The sequence below is a fragment of the Cryptosporidium ryanae genome, assembly GCF_009792415.1.
Source record: "Cryptosporidium ryanae isolate 45019 chromosome Unknown contig_85, whole genome shotgun sequence".
Lineage (NCBI taxonomy): Eukaryota > Apicomplexa > Conoidasida > Eucoccidiorida > Cryptosporidiidae > Cryptosporidium > Cryptosporidium ryanae.
Window position 1 is genome coordinate 36,794 of NW_027125490.1, and position 12,261 is coordinate 49,054.

At 29.0% G+C, this 12,261-nt stretch overlaps 7 protein-coding genes across 7 annotated transcripts; 5 read left to right on the top strand and 2 right to left on the bottom strand.

Moving 5' to 3' along the window:
* Positions 1-259: 259 nt before the first annotated feature.
* On the bottom strand, positions 260-3,376 carry FG386_003533 (uncharacterized protein; the record flags this gene model as incomplete). Its single annotated transcript, XM_067342801.1, has 1 exon — positions 260-3,376. One exon carries the CDS (start codon positions 3,374-3,376, stop codon positions 260-262), a length of 3,117 nt encoding a protein of 1,038 aa, XP_067199047.1.
* Positions 3,377-3,854: 478 nt separating this feature from the next.
* FG386_003535 (uncharacterized protein) lies at positions 3,855-5,310 on the top strand (the record flags this gene model as incomplete). Its single annotated transcript, XM_067342803.1, has 3 exons — positions 3,855-4,823; positions 4,874-5,232; positions 5,298-5,310. 3 exons carry the CDS (start codon positions 3,855-3,857, stop codon positions 5,308-5,310), a joined length of 1,341 nt encoding a protein of 446 aa, XP_067199049.1.
* A 151-nt stretch (positions 5,311-5,461) lies between these two features.
* Positions 5,462-5,923, bottom strand: FG386_003536 (40S ribosomal protein S18; the record flags this gene model as incomplete). The annotated part of the gene is made up of 1 exon (XM_067342804.1): positions 5,462-5,923. One exon carries the CDS (start codon positions 5,921-5,923, stop codon positions 5,462-5,464), a length of 462 nt encoding a protein of 153 aa, XP_067199050.1.
* Positions 5,924-6,276: 353 nt separating this feature from the next.
* FG386_003537 (protein with gyf domain) lies at positions 6,277-7,854 on the top strand (the record flags this gene model as incomplete). The annotated part of the gene is made up of 1 exon (XM_067342805.1): positions 6,277-7,854. One exon carries the CDS (start codon positions 6,277-6,279, stop codon positions 7,852-7,854), a length of 1,578 nt encoding a protein of 525 aa, XP_067199051.1.
* Positions 7,855-8,563: 709 nt separating this feature from the next.
* FG386_003538 (uncharacterized protein) lies at positions 8,564-9,290 on the top strand (the record flags this gene model as incomplete). The annotated part of the gene is made up of 2 exons (XM_067342806.1): positions 8,564-8,576; positions 8,623-9,290. 2 exons carry the CDS (start codon positions 8,564-8,566, stop codon positions 9,288-9,290), a joined length of 681 nt encoding a protein of 226 aa, XP_067199052.1.
* Positions 9,291-9,384: 94 nt separating this feature from the next.
* Positions 9,385-10,824, top strand: FG386_003539 (uncharacterized protein; the record flags this gene model as incomplete). Its single annotated transcript, XM_067342807.1, has 1 exon — positions 9,385-10,824. The coding sequence occupies one exon, from the start codon at positions 9,385-9,387 to the stop codon at positions 10,822-10,824; it is 1,440 nt and encodes a 479-aa protein (XP_067199053.1).
* A 198-nt stretch (positions 10,825-11,022) lies between these two features.
* Positions 11,023-12,249, top strand: FG386_003540 (uncharacterized protein; the record flags this gene model as incomplete). The annotated part of the gene is made up of 1 exon (XM_067342808.1): positions 11,023-12,249. One exon carries the CDS (start codon positions 11,023-11,025, stop codon positions 12,247-12,249), a length of 1,227 nt encoding a protein of 408 aa, XP_067199054.1.
* Positions 12,250-12,261: the final 12 nt, after the last annotated feature.

A 12,261-nucleotide genomic window follows, 5' to 3' on the forward strand; every position in this document is an offset into this window, starting at 1 on the left:
CGTTTAAATGGAACTGAGGTTTATTCGCCCCTCATGTACTCAACCGTCAAAAAAATAGCATCACATATTGTTAAGCTAAAAGTATAGTTATTTGACAACATATCCCATTAATGTGATAAATTAAATATACACACTTGCACAACATTCTTTAGATTATCTTTTTTTTTGATTCAATAAATTTGAGGAAGAGCATATCACAAGTTCTACATAGAAAGTGTCTATCTAAAAAAAATAGATAAACTAATTAACTTAAAAATAATCAAATACTAGAATTTTTATTTAAGAATTCAGAAATTCGCTCCTTTAATTCCTTCTGTGGTACTAGATCTTCTTTTGAGAGTGGAAATCTATTAAAAGGATCGACCCCATCTGAAATTAATATTCTCTCAATTACCTTCCGATCCATTATTTTAGACGATGTAGGTAGTAGAACAGGATCAAGCATTATCTCTTGCATTATAGGATCTAAAAACTCTTCGGGAACATCTATATCCGCAATGTTCGAAAATTTAGAATCATTTTCGTTTTCTATAAGTTCCTGAAGATGTTTAATAAGTTTGTTAAAGTTATTTAATTTATTTACTCCTAAAATTCCTTCCCTTCTTGCAATATAGTGTGCTTTAATAAATGTGTGGATCTTGAAATAACGTTGTTCGTTTATTATTTCTAATAATAAGGGTTTTAGTGAATCATTAGGTGTAATATTACTATCTGAGAGTGAATTGAACCCTAAAGTGACATAAGTCATGCAAACATTTGCAAGTAATTGCCTAGGATTAAAATTAAATGCATCAAAGTTGCTTACTTTTAACTCTAGACATTTTGGACCAACAAGTCGGTCGAGTGTACAATTTAAACAAGTAACAATTTGAGGAAGAATTAGTGGGGAATCCAAAATTTCAACTGAGTTGTATTCAGTAATATACTGTAATAAACTTGCAGATGCGTGTGACAGTTGCATATAACCTTTACATGCACTTTCTAATCTTTCCATTGGCATTTCCTCAATATTGTTGTTTGCAATCTCCTCATTATAAACCTGAGACTCATTACCATCAATTTCATTGGAACTATTAGAGTTTGCAGATCTTGATTGCCTATTAGACTCCCTTTTTTTTACTTCAGCAAGCATTGAAAGACCCTCTTCAAGCAAATAATTTAAATCTGAAACTAATAAGTGAATAAACTTTGTGAATGCTTCATCTTTCTGTTTAATAAACATCTGGAGACGTTTTCTGTGCATTTCGACCTTTAGCAAGTTTTCAAATAACATTATTATAGGTAATCTTAATGAAAAACGATCGAAATAAGGCGATTTCTGTACATCATTAAACAGAGAAATCAAACCAGGAAGAATAAACTCCGAGGTAAAGTCGTTACTTTCAATACGTTGTCGATATTGAGGTATTTGAAGAAGATAATGAATTCCAGTTACACCTCTTTGGCAGCGTAAATGTGGATTCCTAAATAAATTCCCATTGCTTATAATTAATATAGATAAAGAAATATACGAGTCAAAATCAAATCCAACCATAATATCATCATTACCTTTTATCCTAAATAACAACTCAGCAATAGATAAGACTTCGTCAATAAGGCTTGAAGGGAGAGATGAAAATTGTGGAGTTTGGACATCTGGGGGAGTGAATGACTTTATTGTTAAGGAAATGCAACCCTGCTTTGATGATAAAACCGAATTCCAGTTGTTATTTTCTAAACCAAATTTGTCAAATGCAAAAATAGTTCTAAATATGAAATGAATAAAAAGTGAAAGAAAATGCCAAAAACCTGAAATTAGTTGTCGATTAAATAATGTACATTCAAATAAAATAGCCTCTGTGCTTAAAGTTTCAAGAACAGAATCATTTTTCATAGATGCTACATTAAGTAACTTATTCCTATGCTCAAGCACCTCCTGTAATTTATCTTCGTATTCCAATAGTAGAGGATGCATAAAAATAATGACTGATCTACATGATATCCAAAACACTTGCGTTGAAAACTTTATTATTTCTTTATATTCCAAACCATTAATAATCGAGTTTTCCAAATTTTTTCTAGCTATCTCCTTTGCTATTTCCAATTTCTCGTTTTCACCAAAAGTTGCATCATCAAGTAGATTTCCCATCAAATTTTTTGCCTCAAGTACAATATCATTTTTATTGTTAAGTCTCCCAATTAGGTGAAACACACAGTCTAAATCAGAAACTTTATCTACTTTTACTGGTTGCAAAAGTTTTAGAATAATATGCAAAAAATTAATTGAAAATCCACTTGTTGATTGTCCAGATGCTCTAAATATTAAAGAACGAATATTTGATTGAATTTGTCTGGAATTCTGTGAATTTCCAAATATTGAAAGGTCAGGTATTGAATTAAACAATTTTGTTTTACTCTCATTTGAAATACAAATATCTCCAAGCCATTTTATCACCCTTCTCCTAGAATCGTTACTAGCTTTTAGTAGGTTCTTAATTATAGCTATAGATTGTTCATAAATTAAAGACAATTCTTGTTTAATGAGCGATTTGTTTTGATTGACTTGCAGATGGGTTCTTGAAAGCAAACCACTAAAGTATTTTATATGAGCTTGATTATTTTCATTGGTTTTCAAATCTTTGTCAATTGGATTTGGCCCAATTATACATCCCAAAAGAGAATCTTTTTGTTGTAATAAACCTGACGAAGTTTTCAATACACTGTTTGAATTATTTTCAACAAAAAACGATGGAGTATTAGTAATTATTTCTGCAGTTTGCTTAAATTGAGACAGAAGAATAATATTTTTTAATTCATTGATCCTAAGATCACTAAAAGTTCTTTTTCTCAAAACTTTCGATATGCCTTCTATATATTCAGTAAATGATAGTCTAAATTGATCCGGGTCGTTAATTTCCATCTCTTTAAACATAATTGACAAAAAATGTAGTGGTAACTGCATCTCGAATAGATCAGAAATTGCAGATGTTTCATGACTCGAAATTTCAAACAGTTCTGGGCATTGTATAATTAATGCAGTGTACTTTGGTAATAGATCACTACTACTAATAATCATTTCTTTTATCTCAGATGGTGTATAAGGGCTCTTTGCCTCACTATTAAACTTGTTAAAACTATCAACCAAAAAATAAAATGAATTTATTCTAGACTTATTACTTTTTTCAATAAAAAATAATTTTAACCTATAAAAAATAATGTTCTCGATTTCTTCAAATGTTAATAATAAGTCCTTTTTTCGGAATTGCAAATCTTCCACATAATTCCTAAGAAAAACTCGTTTGTTATTTTGGTGCGTTGATGTACCATCATTTTCATACAGCGATACACCAAGTAGTTTTCCAAGTAATGAATCTTCCGTTTCGTAATTCCTTGACATTGTATGAAAAAATTCTCTTAAACTATACTTAATTGAAAAAACAGCGGGTCGTGAATATTTATTAAATTATTTTTTCTAAAATTATATGAGATAACTTTTTTAAAATCAAATAATAAACGAAAAAAATAGAACAGTGTGACTATCTCATAATATCTCAAAACATTTGTATTGTCAATTTCCAAGTAAAACATTCATTCTTTAGAAATTTCCCTCTTTTCCTATTCTGAATATTGTTCTTAAAATAAATCAAAATTTTTTCGCCAAACATAAATTTAAAACCAACAATTTTTTTTTCTACACTCGTAAAACGCTAATATTACTTTGCATATGACTACCGCTGGTAAAATGTGAGGTGCAGATTTAGATCTTCTCCTGGTGAAATTAAATGATAACTTTTGTTTAATATATGTATTTTTAAGGATATATCTCTATATATAAAATTCATATATGTGTGTTCTGTTGATTCAATTTATCTAAAATGAGATTTCTAAAGAGTTCCAACGTAATTGAGAAAAAAAACGAACCCCAAATTCTAAACAATACAGATATAATCACAAGTATCCTTGACGAAAACTTTTGTGATTTCGGCCAGAGTAGTGAATTTTTAAAAAGTGTTTTGAATGAAGAAATAGGTATTAAAGAAAATATTATGCTCTTCCGAATACCAAATCCATCTTTAAATCAAAAACCAAGTAAAATATATTTGACTGTAATGGAGTGCTACAAGTTGATCGGAATATCAATTTATGAGTATCTTTTTGCTGATAACACTATATGTAGTCCAAAATCAATATTTAAGACTAATGGGAAGTTATTATTTAAAATTTCTGATGTGGTTTTAGTAATAACCTCAACTGAAATATGGCTTCTAAATCACGCAGTTAACGGTTCAGTACGAATAATCGATAAACTATTATATACTTATGGTTACAACATAACTTCAGATATCAGTACACCAAGCACTAAAATTTCTTATTGTGATTTAAATGCTTGTGAATGTATTTCACCCTACTATTGTAATAACAAGACTAACTTTTCAATAGAATATAATTCCCATCACGAACCTGAAGCATCGATCAAAGATATTTCCACAAAATCCTCATCTAAATTTAATATATTTGAAACCACTCAAAAGGATATTGTGGTAAATCGTTCGAAAAGTAATCAAACAGAGTTCACACCACATATTGAAAATGAAAATGTAAACCCTGAGAATAATGATAGTGCTAGAAAAAGTGATTCATATTCATTATCTTTTGCAGGAATGTGTATTGATGTAATATTAGAGACGATATATCTTGATCTAGACCGTTCAATAAATTCCACGAAGGTTGAATCTATTAATTGTTGTAATGGTTTTATTAAAAGTAGTAAATGGTACAAATATCCATGGAGATTCACTTTCAATGACTTTACAAAGAAAAAACTAATATCAAAATCAGTCAGTGTAAGTTTTAGTTACAAGTAACTGTAACTATCCTATTTATTTTTCACTAGGTTATCGAATCTAACATTTCTGCTCTAAAGGAAAGTTTAACAAGATTGCTAGAAGAAATGAAATGCTCTCAAAACAATATCGAATATTTACCAATTATCTCTGTTCAAGAACTGGAAAAAATATTGAATAAATATATCCCTGCTATTTATAAAGCAACCAAGGAACTAAGAGAAATAAAAACATCAATTAGTCTTAGTGATGAGCTTTTCAGAATTTACCTTGATTTTCAAAGAAATGAATACATGTATACTAATTTAAAAATATCGCTTGTGACTCTTTCTTGCAGTGTAACGTCCGTCATTACAGGAATCTTCGGAATGAACCTGTTGTCCGGTATTGAATATAATCCAATTGCATGGTATATAGTAACGTTCGCCATAGTAGTACCAATTATCCTCTGGGGAATAAGCAGTTGGTTCACAGGTGTTCTGTGTAAACGCGAGATACACAACTTAGGTCAAAATCAAAACTAGAGTAAATGATATCTTATTATGCTAAAAAAATACAGTAGGTATCTAACTAGGTAAAGTAAATATTATTAGGAAAGTCCTAATTTAGTGAATTTTAGTTATTTAATTCTTAATTTTCTACTTCTTTCTTGCTGCAGCTGCAGCTCTACTACCACGGCCAGTAGTCTTAGTATGTTGTCCTCTAACTCTAACACCCCAATGATGTCGAAGACCTCTATGACTTCTAATTTTCTTTAGTCGCTCCAAGTCTTCACGCAAAGAAGCTTCGAGACCATTTGATGTTATATGTTTGTATTTCCCATCCTTTATATCCTTCTGTCTGTTAAGCATATATGAAGGTATGTTAAATTGGAGTGGATTTGAGACTATTGCAACAATTCTATTAATCTCGTCCTGAGAAAGTTGTCCTGCCCTCTTGAATAGATTTACATCAGCCTTCTTACAAACAATGTTCGAAAATCTTCTACCAATACCTTTAATTGCAGTAAGGGCGTACATGATCTTTTGACGACCATCTACATTCGTATTCATAATACGAAGGATATGTTGAAAGTTCTGGTCCATAACTTGGAGTGACATCCTTAGTTGCCTTTTCTTCTCAAAATCGATAATTTGTGGCTCTGTTCTAATGAGACAGACAAAAGGCTCACGTCTAAACGCAAACTGTCTTAAATTTACAACGCTAAGTTACCGCTTCATATTTTACCGCTCTATGTATGCCTTGAAAATATACATGCCTCATGTAAATGATCAAGTTGTATCAAATAAATAATATCTTCAGAATTAAAATATTGTTTATCAAACCATTCAATATATTTCCAACATAATTTGTGCGTACCAGTTTATACACAAATTAAACATATGTTTAATATTTTTAAACTTCGCGCCAACTATTAAGTTCATATTTAGATCCCATATTATTAAAAATAATAATGCAAATACTATCAAAAGGAAGAAATGATTACATAATTGACTTTTCAATATTTATTGATTCTATTTGTGTTTCAATAGATGATGAGAATTGTCTTAACTGTAAATTTTTTTCACTTGAAATTAACATCGAACCCTCACTTTCATTTAACTTTGATTATATTGATAATTGCAACTTTGATGAATTTATAAGTAATTACAAATTATATTTGGATGATAACAAATCGAATACTAAATTTCAAACTAATTGGTTTAAGGTAAAAGAACGACCCTTGAAAACAACATTTGATGTTTTTTTTGATGATCAGCATGGAAGTATTAGAGAATGTATTATCAATCAGAATATAAAAGGTTCTTCAATACTACCAACTTGGATGATTGATATATATACTTATTTTTATAAAAGTTTAAACACTCTAGAAAAATTTAATGATTTTTTACTTTCTGTAATTCAATTTAGAATCACTATTTTGGGTTATAATAGATCAAATAACATTGAAATATTTCAAATAGGGGAATGTTTAACTAAATTAGATAATGATCAGCTTTTATCCAATAAAAATTTTTTATTTATTAATAAAATATGTGACAACTCTTTTTTTATTAATATTAATGATGTTAATACTGATAACTTCACTATAGGAATATTAAAATTCTTTTTCGAATATATCCCCACAATCTCTGAAATAAAAAGTAGCCCATGCAAAAAGGAGAATTACTCAGAAAATACAAATTATACGTTCAAATATCGATTCTCAGAAGGGTTTTCACTATTTGGCAATAGGAATTTAAAATACTCAAGGATCTCCTGTGAGAAAAGATGTGATTTAGATTATTCTGATTTCATTCCTTTACAATGGGAATACCTTGACGATAATGGAAAGATAAGAGGACCATATAATAGTATAACAATAATGAGCTGGTTAATAAAAGGTTATTTTTGCGATGATAGTAAGCTGAGATTATTTCACGTTGGCAGCAATACTTCTGACAGTGAATTTCAGTCAGCAATGTATCGAGAATTTAAACCCCTTTCAGAGTATATTGAATTAATTAAATCAGACGTATCAAGACTTTTTCCAGATTCTGGAAGAGGGTTACAGTATTGTTCCTCACAAAAAATTAACCCAGACAACTTTGAAAAAGATTCATACCAACGAAGCAATACTATTTTCAACAAAATACATAACAGTGATAGAAATTCAGTTGATAAGTATTATAATTATTCTACTAAATCAAATAATAAATTGTTTTTTACTAAGAATATAGAAGAAATTAATTTAATAAAGAAACAATTAAGGAAAATTGAAATTGAGTTTCAGAGCAAAATGAAGAAAAAACTTCCGGAGAACAGATTAGAAATCGATAACATTTGCAACACTAATCATGATAATAAAAACCTGTCAAAGAGAGATCAAGTTATTGAGTCTGCTACAAGAAACGTTTTCAGACAAAAGAATAACTGTGCATTTAAAAGATGGTGTGTTGAGTTTGGCCCTGAATTGGTATCAGATGCTTGCGCAATCAGAATACAACGTGCATTTAGGGAGTACAAAAAGAAAAAAACAAATTTACATTAAATATTCGATTACATAAAAATTAAAAGTAACATTCGTAAAAAAAAATAGCAGAAATTTTCTTCCGAAACCAAGTAAAATAACTGTAAATACCACCAATATACAAAGCTATCTACAATCAATTTTATTTAATACTAAAATTTACATGATTTATCTTAAATAAAAATAAGATATTCTATTCAAAAAAATCTCCGTTTCAACAATAAAAAATATATTCTCAATATGATTTATTGTAGTTTAGCTTCTTGACTTAATAAAGACAAGTAATGGAATAATTTTACATTAATTTTATTGTATAGCAGATAATGAATAAAATTAATGTGAAAGTAATCAAGAAATAAAAGATAATTCAACTTTAAGAATAAAATTAAATCATATATCTTAATAATCAGAAACAAAGACCGTCTAGTTAATCAAATGAACTTAGTACAAAGTCTAATTTCATTCAGGTGTATGTGTAAAAGCTTACGTCAATTTTAATTGTTAGAAACGTCAATAATCAGGAAAGCATATTTTGTCCCTATAAATAAATTTTAAAAAATTAAACATAGAAATGTTTTTTTGTACAATCTAAAAAAACATTTTTTTCAATTTTTTGATTAAAGCCCGGAATAAATAGTATATTAGCGTAAATTACATCTTTAGACCTTGAAAACGTATCGCGCGTCAAATCAACTTTGTAAAATTGCTTCTTTTTATTTTCATATCAAAAATGAATAATTGGGGTAAGTTTTTATATTCTATAAACTTTTTTTACTTTAACTTTAATAGGAAGTTCAGATTCTGTGGAGAGACCTTCTGATGTCCCAGTAGTTGATAATTGGGAAGATTTACTCAACAGTGATGAAGAAACTAACGAAATTACAAATACTATAACTGAAAAGCAAAGTAATTCAATTAATGAATCACATAATTTCAGAGGTAACATTGATAAAAATGAGCTTATTGATGAAAAAAGACGTCAAGAACTTGTTGAGGAAATGGACGGAAGTGCAATGGACGATTTGTTTGATGGCTTTGTAGAAAATCGCAAACTTCAATGTAATAAGAACACGAACAATAACACAACACAAATAGTAAGTAATATAAATCAACAACCTGACTTTTTCAGTCAGATCAATTTCAATTCATATGGGAAAGTTGAACACGCAGCATTTAAAATAGCTGATTGCATTCGACCAGCCCTAGCAAAAAGTCCTGCCTGGTTAAGATTCGTTGATATATGCTTAAACGAGATATTTCCAAAATTAGACATTAAAGATTTAAAAACTATCAAAAAAAAGATTGATAATCAATTATCGATAAAAGAAAAAGAAGAAAGAGAGAAATCTCAACAAAAAAAGAAACCAAACGATATCACCAGTTTGTCGAGGAACTTTAGAGAGGAATTAGATATTTTCGATGGTGTGGATTCACTTGAAGAATCTGATGACTACTAATACTATAATTTTCTTGTGTTCTTTTTCCTTGGTATTCCCGCCGCTTTAATTTCAAAAACTTGAGGTACAGCTCTTAATTGAAAATTTGTTTAATATGGATGAGAATTTAATTGATCCATCTATTTATAATGAATCAGTTGAAGTTGAATCATACACAAGAAACTCCTCTTCTAGAATAGAAAGAATTCTAAGTGATGGGATACCCATCTTTGCAGAGGAAATTGGGTGTTTTTCTTCAAATGCTGAAAAATACTTTATATCTACTTCGAATAAGGAATTAGAAGAAAAACTTCAGAAAGATGACCGGCTACTAAATAACTCTGAGTGGTGTACTATTGAGAGTTCAATATGTAATGTTAATAAGAATTTGGAGGTTCTATCGAATGTTATCTTTTGTATTCAAAAGGCTTACTGTGACAATATTCAATATATTAATATTTCTCAATCCTATAAAATAATAAATGAAGAAACAAGGTCAATTTTTAGCAATGAAGCTTCAAAAAAAGAATTATTGCTTTCAATATCAAGAAGAAAGAGTACATTGAGACCTTTAGTTAATGAAATCAACTTAGAAAGGAATATTATCCCCACACGTTTCCTTACTCATTACGAGATATTAAATTCGATCAATGAGCTACTTCCAATATGGAATATAAGCTTATATCAGAATTTCAGTCACGAAACTCCAATTCATGAATGCTATAATTCACTAAGTTTACAAGTAAAACTTATACTTCCACCTTTAAATTTATCAACACAAAGAGGTGAGAAAAGCTCAGCAAAGTTATGGACAAAAATGGCTAATATTTGTTTTGAAGACCTGGTTTTAATTTTATCATTTCAGAACTTAACAGATGAATCAGATTTTCATTCTTTTACACATGAAAAATATGTGAAAAATTGTGTTTGTATAAAAGTTCCAGAAACATTGTTTAGTTTTTTAGATGAAAACTCTGAACTAAATATAACATTTGACTCGGCTTTTTTATTTTATTTACTGAATAAAACTTCGATATTAAGTGAAAATTTTGTTATACCACCATCTATAAAAAGCAAGCTTTCGAAACAAATACATAGCAGTCTTCGGAGAATTCACTGGAGTTTGATTGACAGAGCAATTTTTCATACATTAATTCAAGAGTTAATTACTATACAGAAAGAGTCCAAGAATCATATCAATATCAATGGTCTAGATTCAAATGAGCTCTCTTTTTCGATTGATCCACAAATGATTATAAACCATTGCAATGAAACTAGAGAAAAGTTTGTAAATATTTACATAACTTTTAAACAAGTTGAGGGGTCTAATAGTTACTTTAATTCGAAAGAAAACGAATCGATTGCAACGATATTGCTCAGAGAAGCATTTTTGGAAATTTGGGATAAATCTAACGAGCTAGATTTTACCAAACTATCCAATGAGTTTGAAGAATGCTTCACCTCAAATGTAAATTCAAGTATTCTACTTGATACTTGGATTTTTAAATTACAAAAATATGCAAATTTAGCGCATGTCCCACTCTTAACCGAGTAATTACAAAAAAAAAAAAAAAAAATATATATATATATNNAAAAAAAAAAAAAAAAAAAATATATATATATATATATATATATATATACATTTACGTATTAACCTGAAAAATAAATACGAACACACTTTTTTTGTACTTATTATGATTAGTTATAAGGTTAATAACTGCTCAATATATTTCACTTGTATTATTCTTGTCCAATGAGCAATCAAATTTGTCCTGAAATCAAAAAACCCACTTTTGATTTAGTATATGAGGGTTGTGGAACTTTGAGATCTAATCTTGTTGCAATAAACTGTTTTGGTGTCATTGTTGACCTTTCGAGCATCATTTTTTCTAGTGGTTACACACCAATAAAATTCGATGTAATTGACAAGGGTTTTTTTCTATTGTATTATTCTGACCCGTATACTGCGATTATGGCAGCATGGTTCTTTGAAATCAAGGGTGTCCCAACTGCTACACTAGCCGGATGGTCACTACTCCGTATCTGTGGCCCTACTACAACCAATGAATTAATAGAAAATTTGTTTTTTAAAAGACAATGTGTTTCTTTTTGCAAATACAAAGGCAGTTTTTCGTGGATTGCAGTCCATGGAATTCACACAAAGGATCTTGTAATTAATTCAATTAGAGGAAAAAAATGGAGTATTATTGAGTCACTTAACAATAGAAATTTTTTAGATGTAATTGAAATGATGGAGATGTTTAGTATAAAAGAAATTACTGACATAAAAATGAATTTGGAATATCTTTTCATTAAATTTCTTGAAAAAAGGTCGACTAATTCTATTTGTTTTATTCAGAGTTCTGATCAATTTAAATGTCAACAAAAACTTATTCTTTTATCTAGATGCTCGAGACTAACAGCTAATATTGACTCTAACATTGAGGTCTTACCTAGAAAAGCCTTAAAAAAAGCTACAAATCAATTCGGTATATATCCTCTACTCGCAATAAGAAAACACCTATATACTATCCCTATTTTTCTGGAAACATGTTTGCCAAATAATTCACTTAAAACACTCAAAACAGAATACCACCCCTGTTCTTTAGAGAAAAAATCACAAGATAACCTGTTAAAAAATACAAATTCGATTTTAATTTTAAAAGATAAAGTTGTTGAGAGTATAAACAATAATAACATCCTGAAAAAACCGAATGATTTATATGATATATTTGTTTGTATGTTACGAGTTGAATTTGTAGAAATAATTAATCAACTAAAATTTAAGAACAAAATCGAAAATAAATATCCCAGTATTTATGAAATTAAACAGTTGTGGTTAGATAAGTTTGGTATCGAAGCTGATATTCTCTATCTATTGCAGATCGCTGGACTAAATGATAAATATAACGCAATTGATGGAAATACAACCACAAGTAGTTCTAAAATGAACACGTCCTTTAATCAAAACAATAATTGAACAATCAACCTC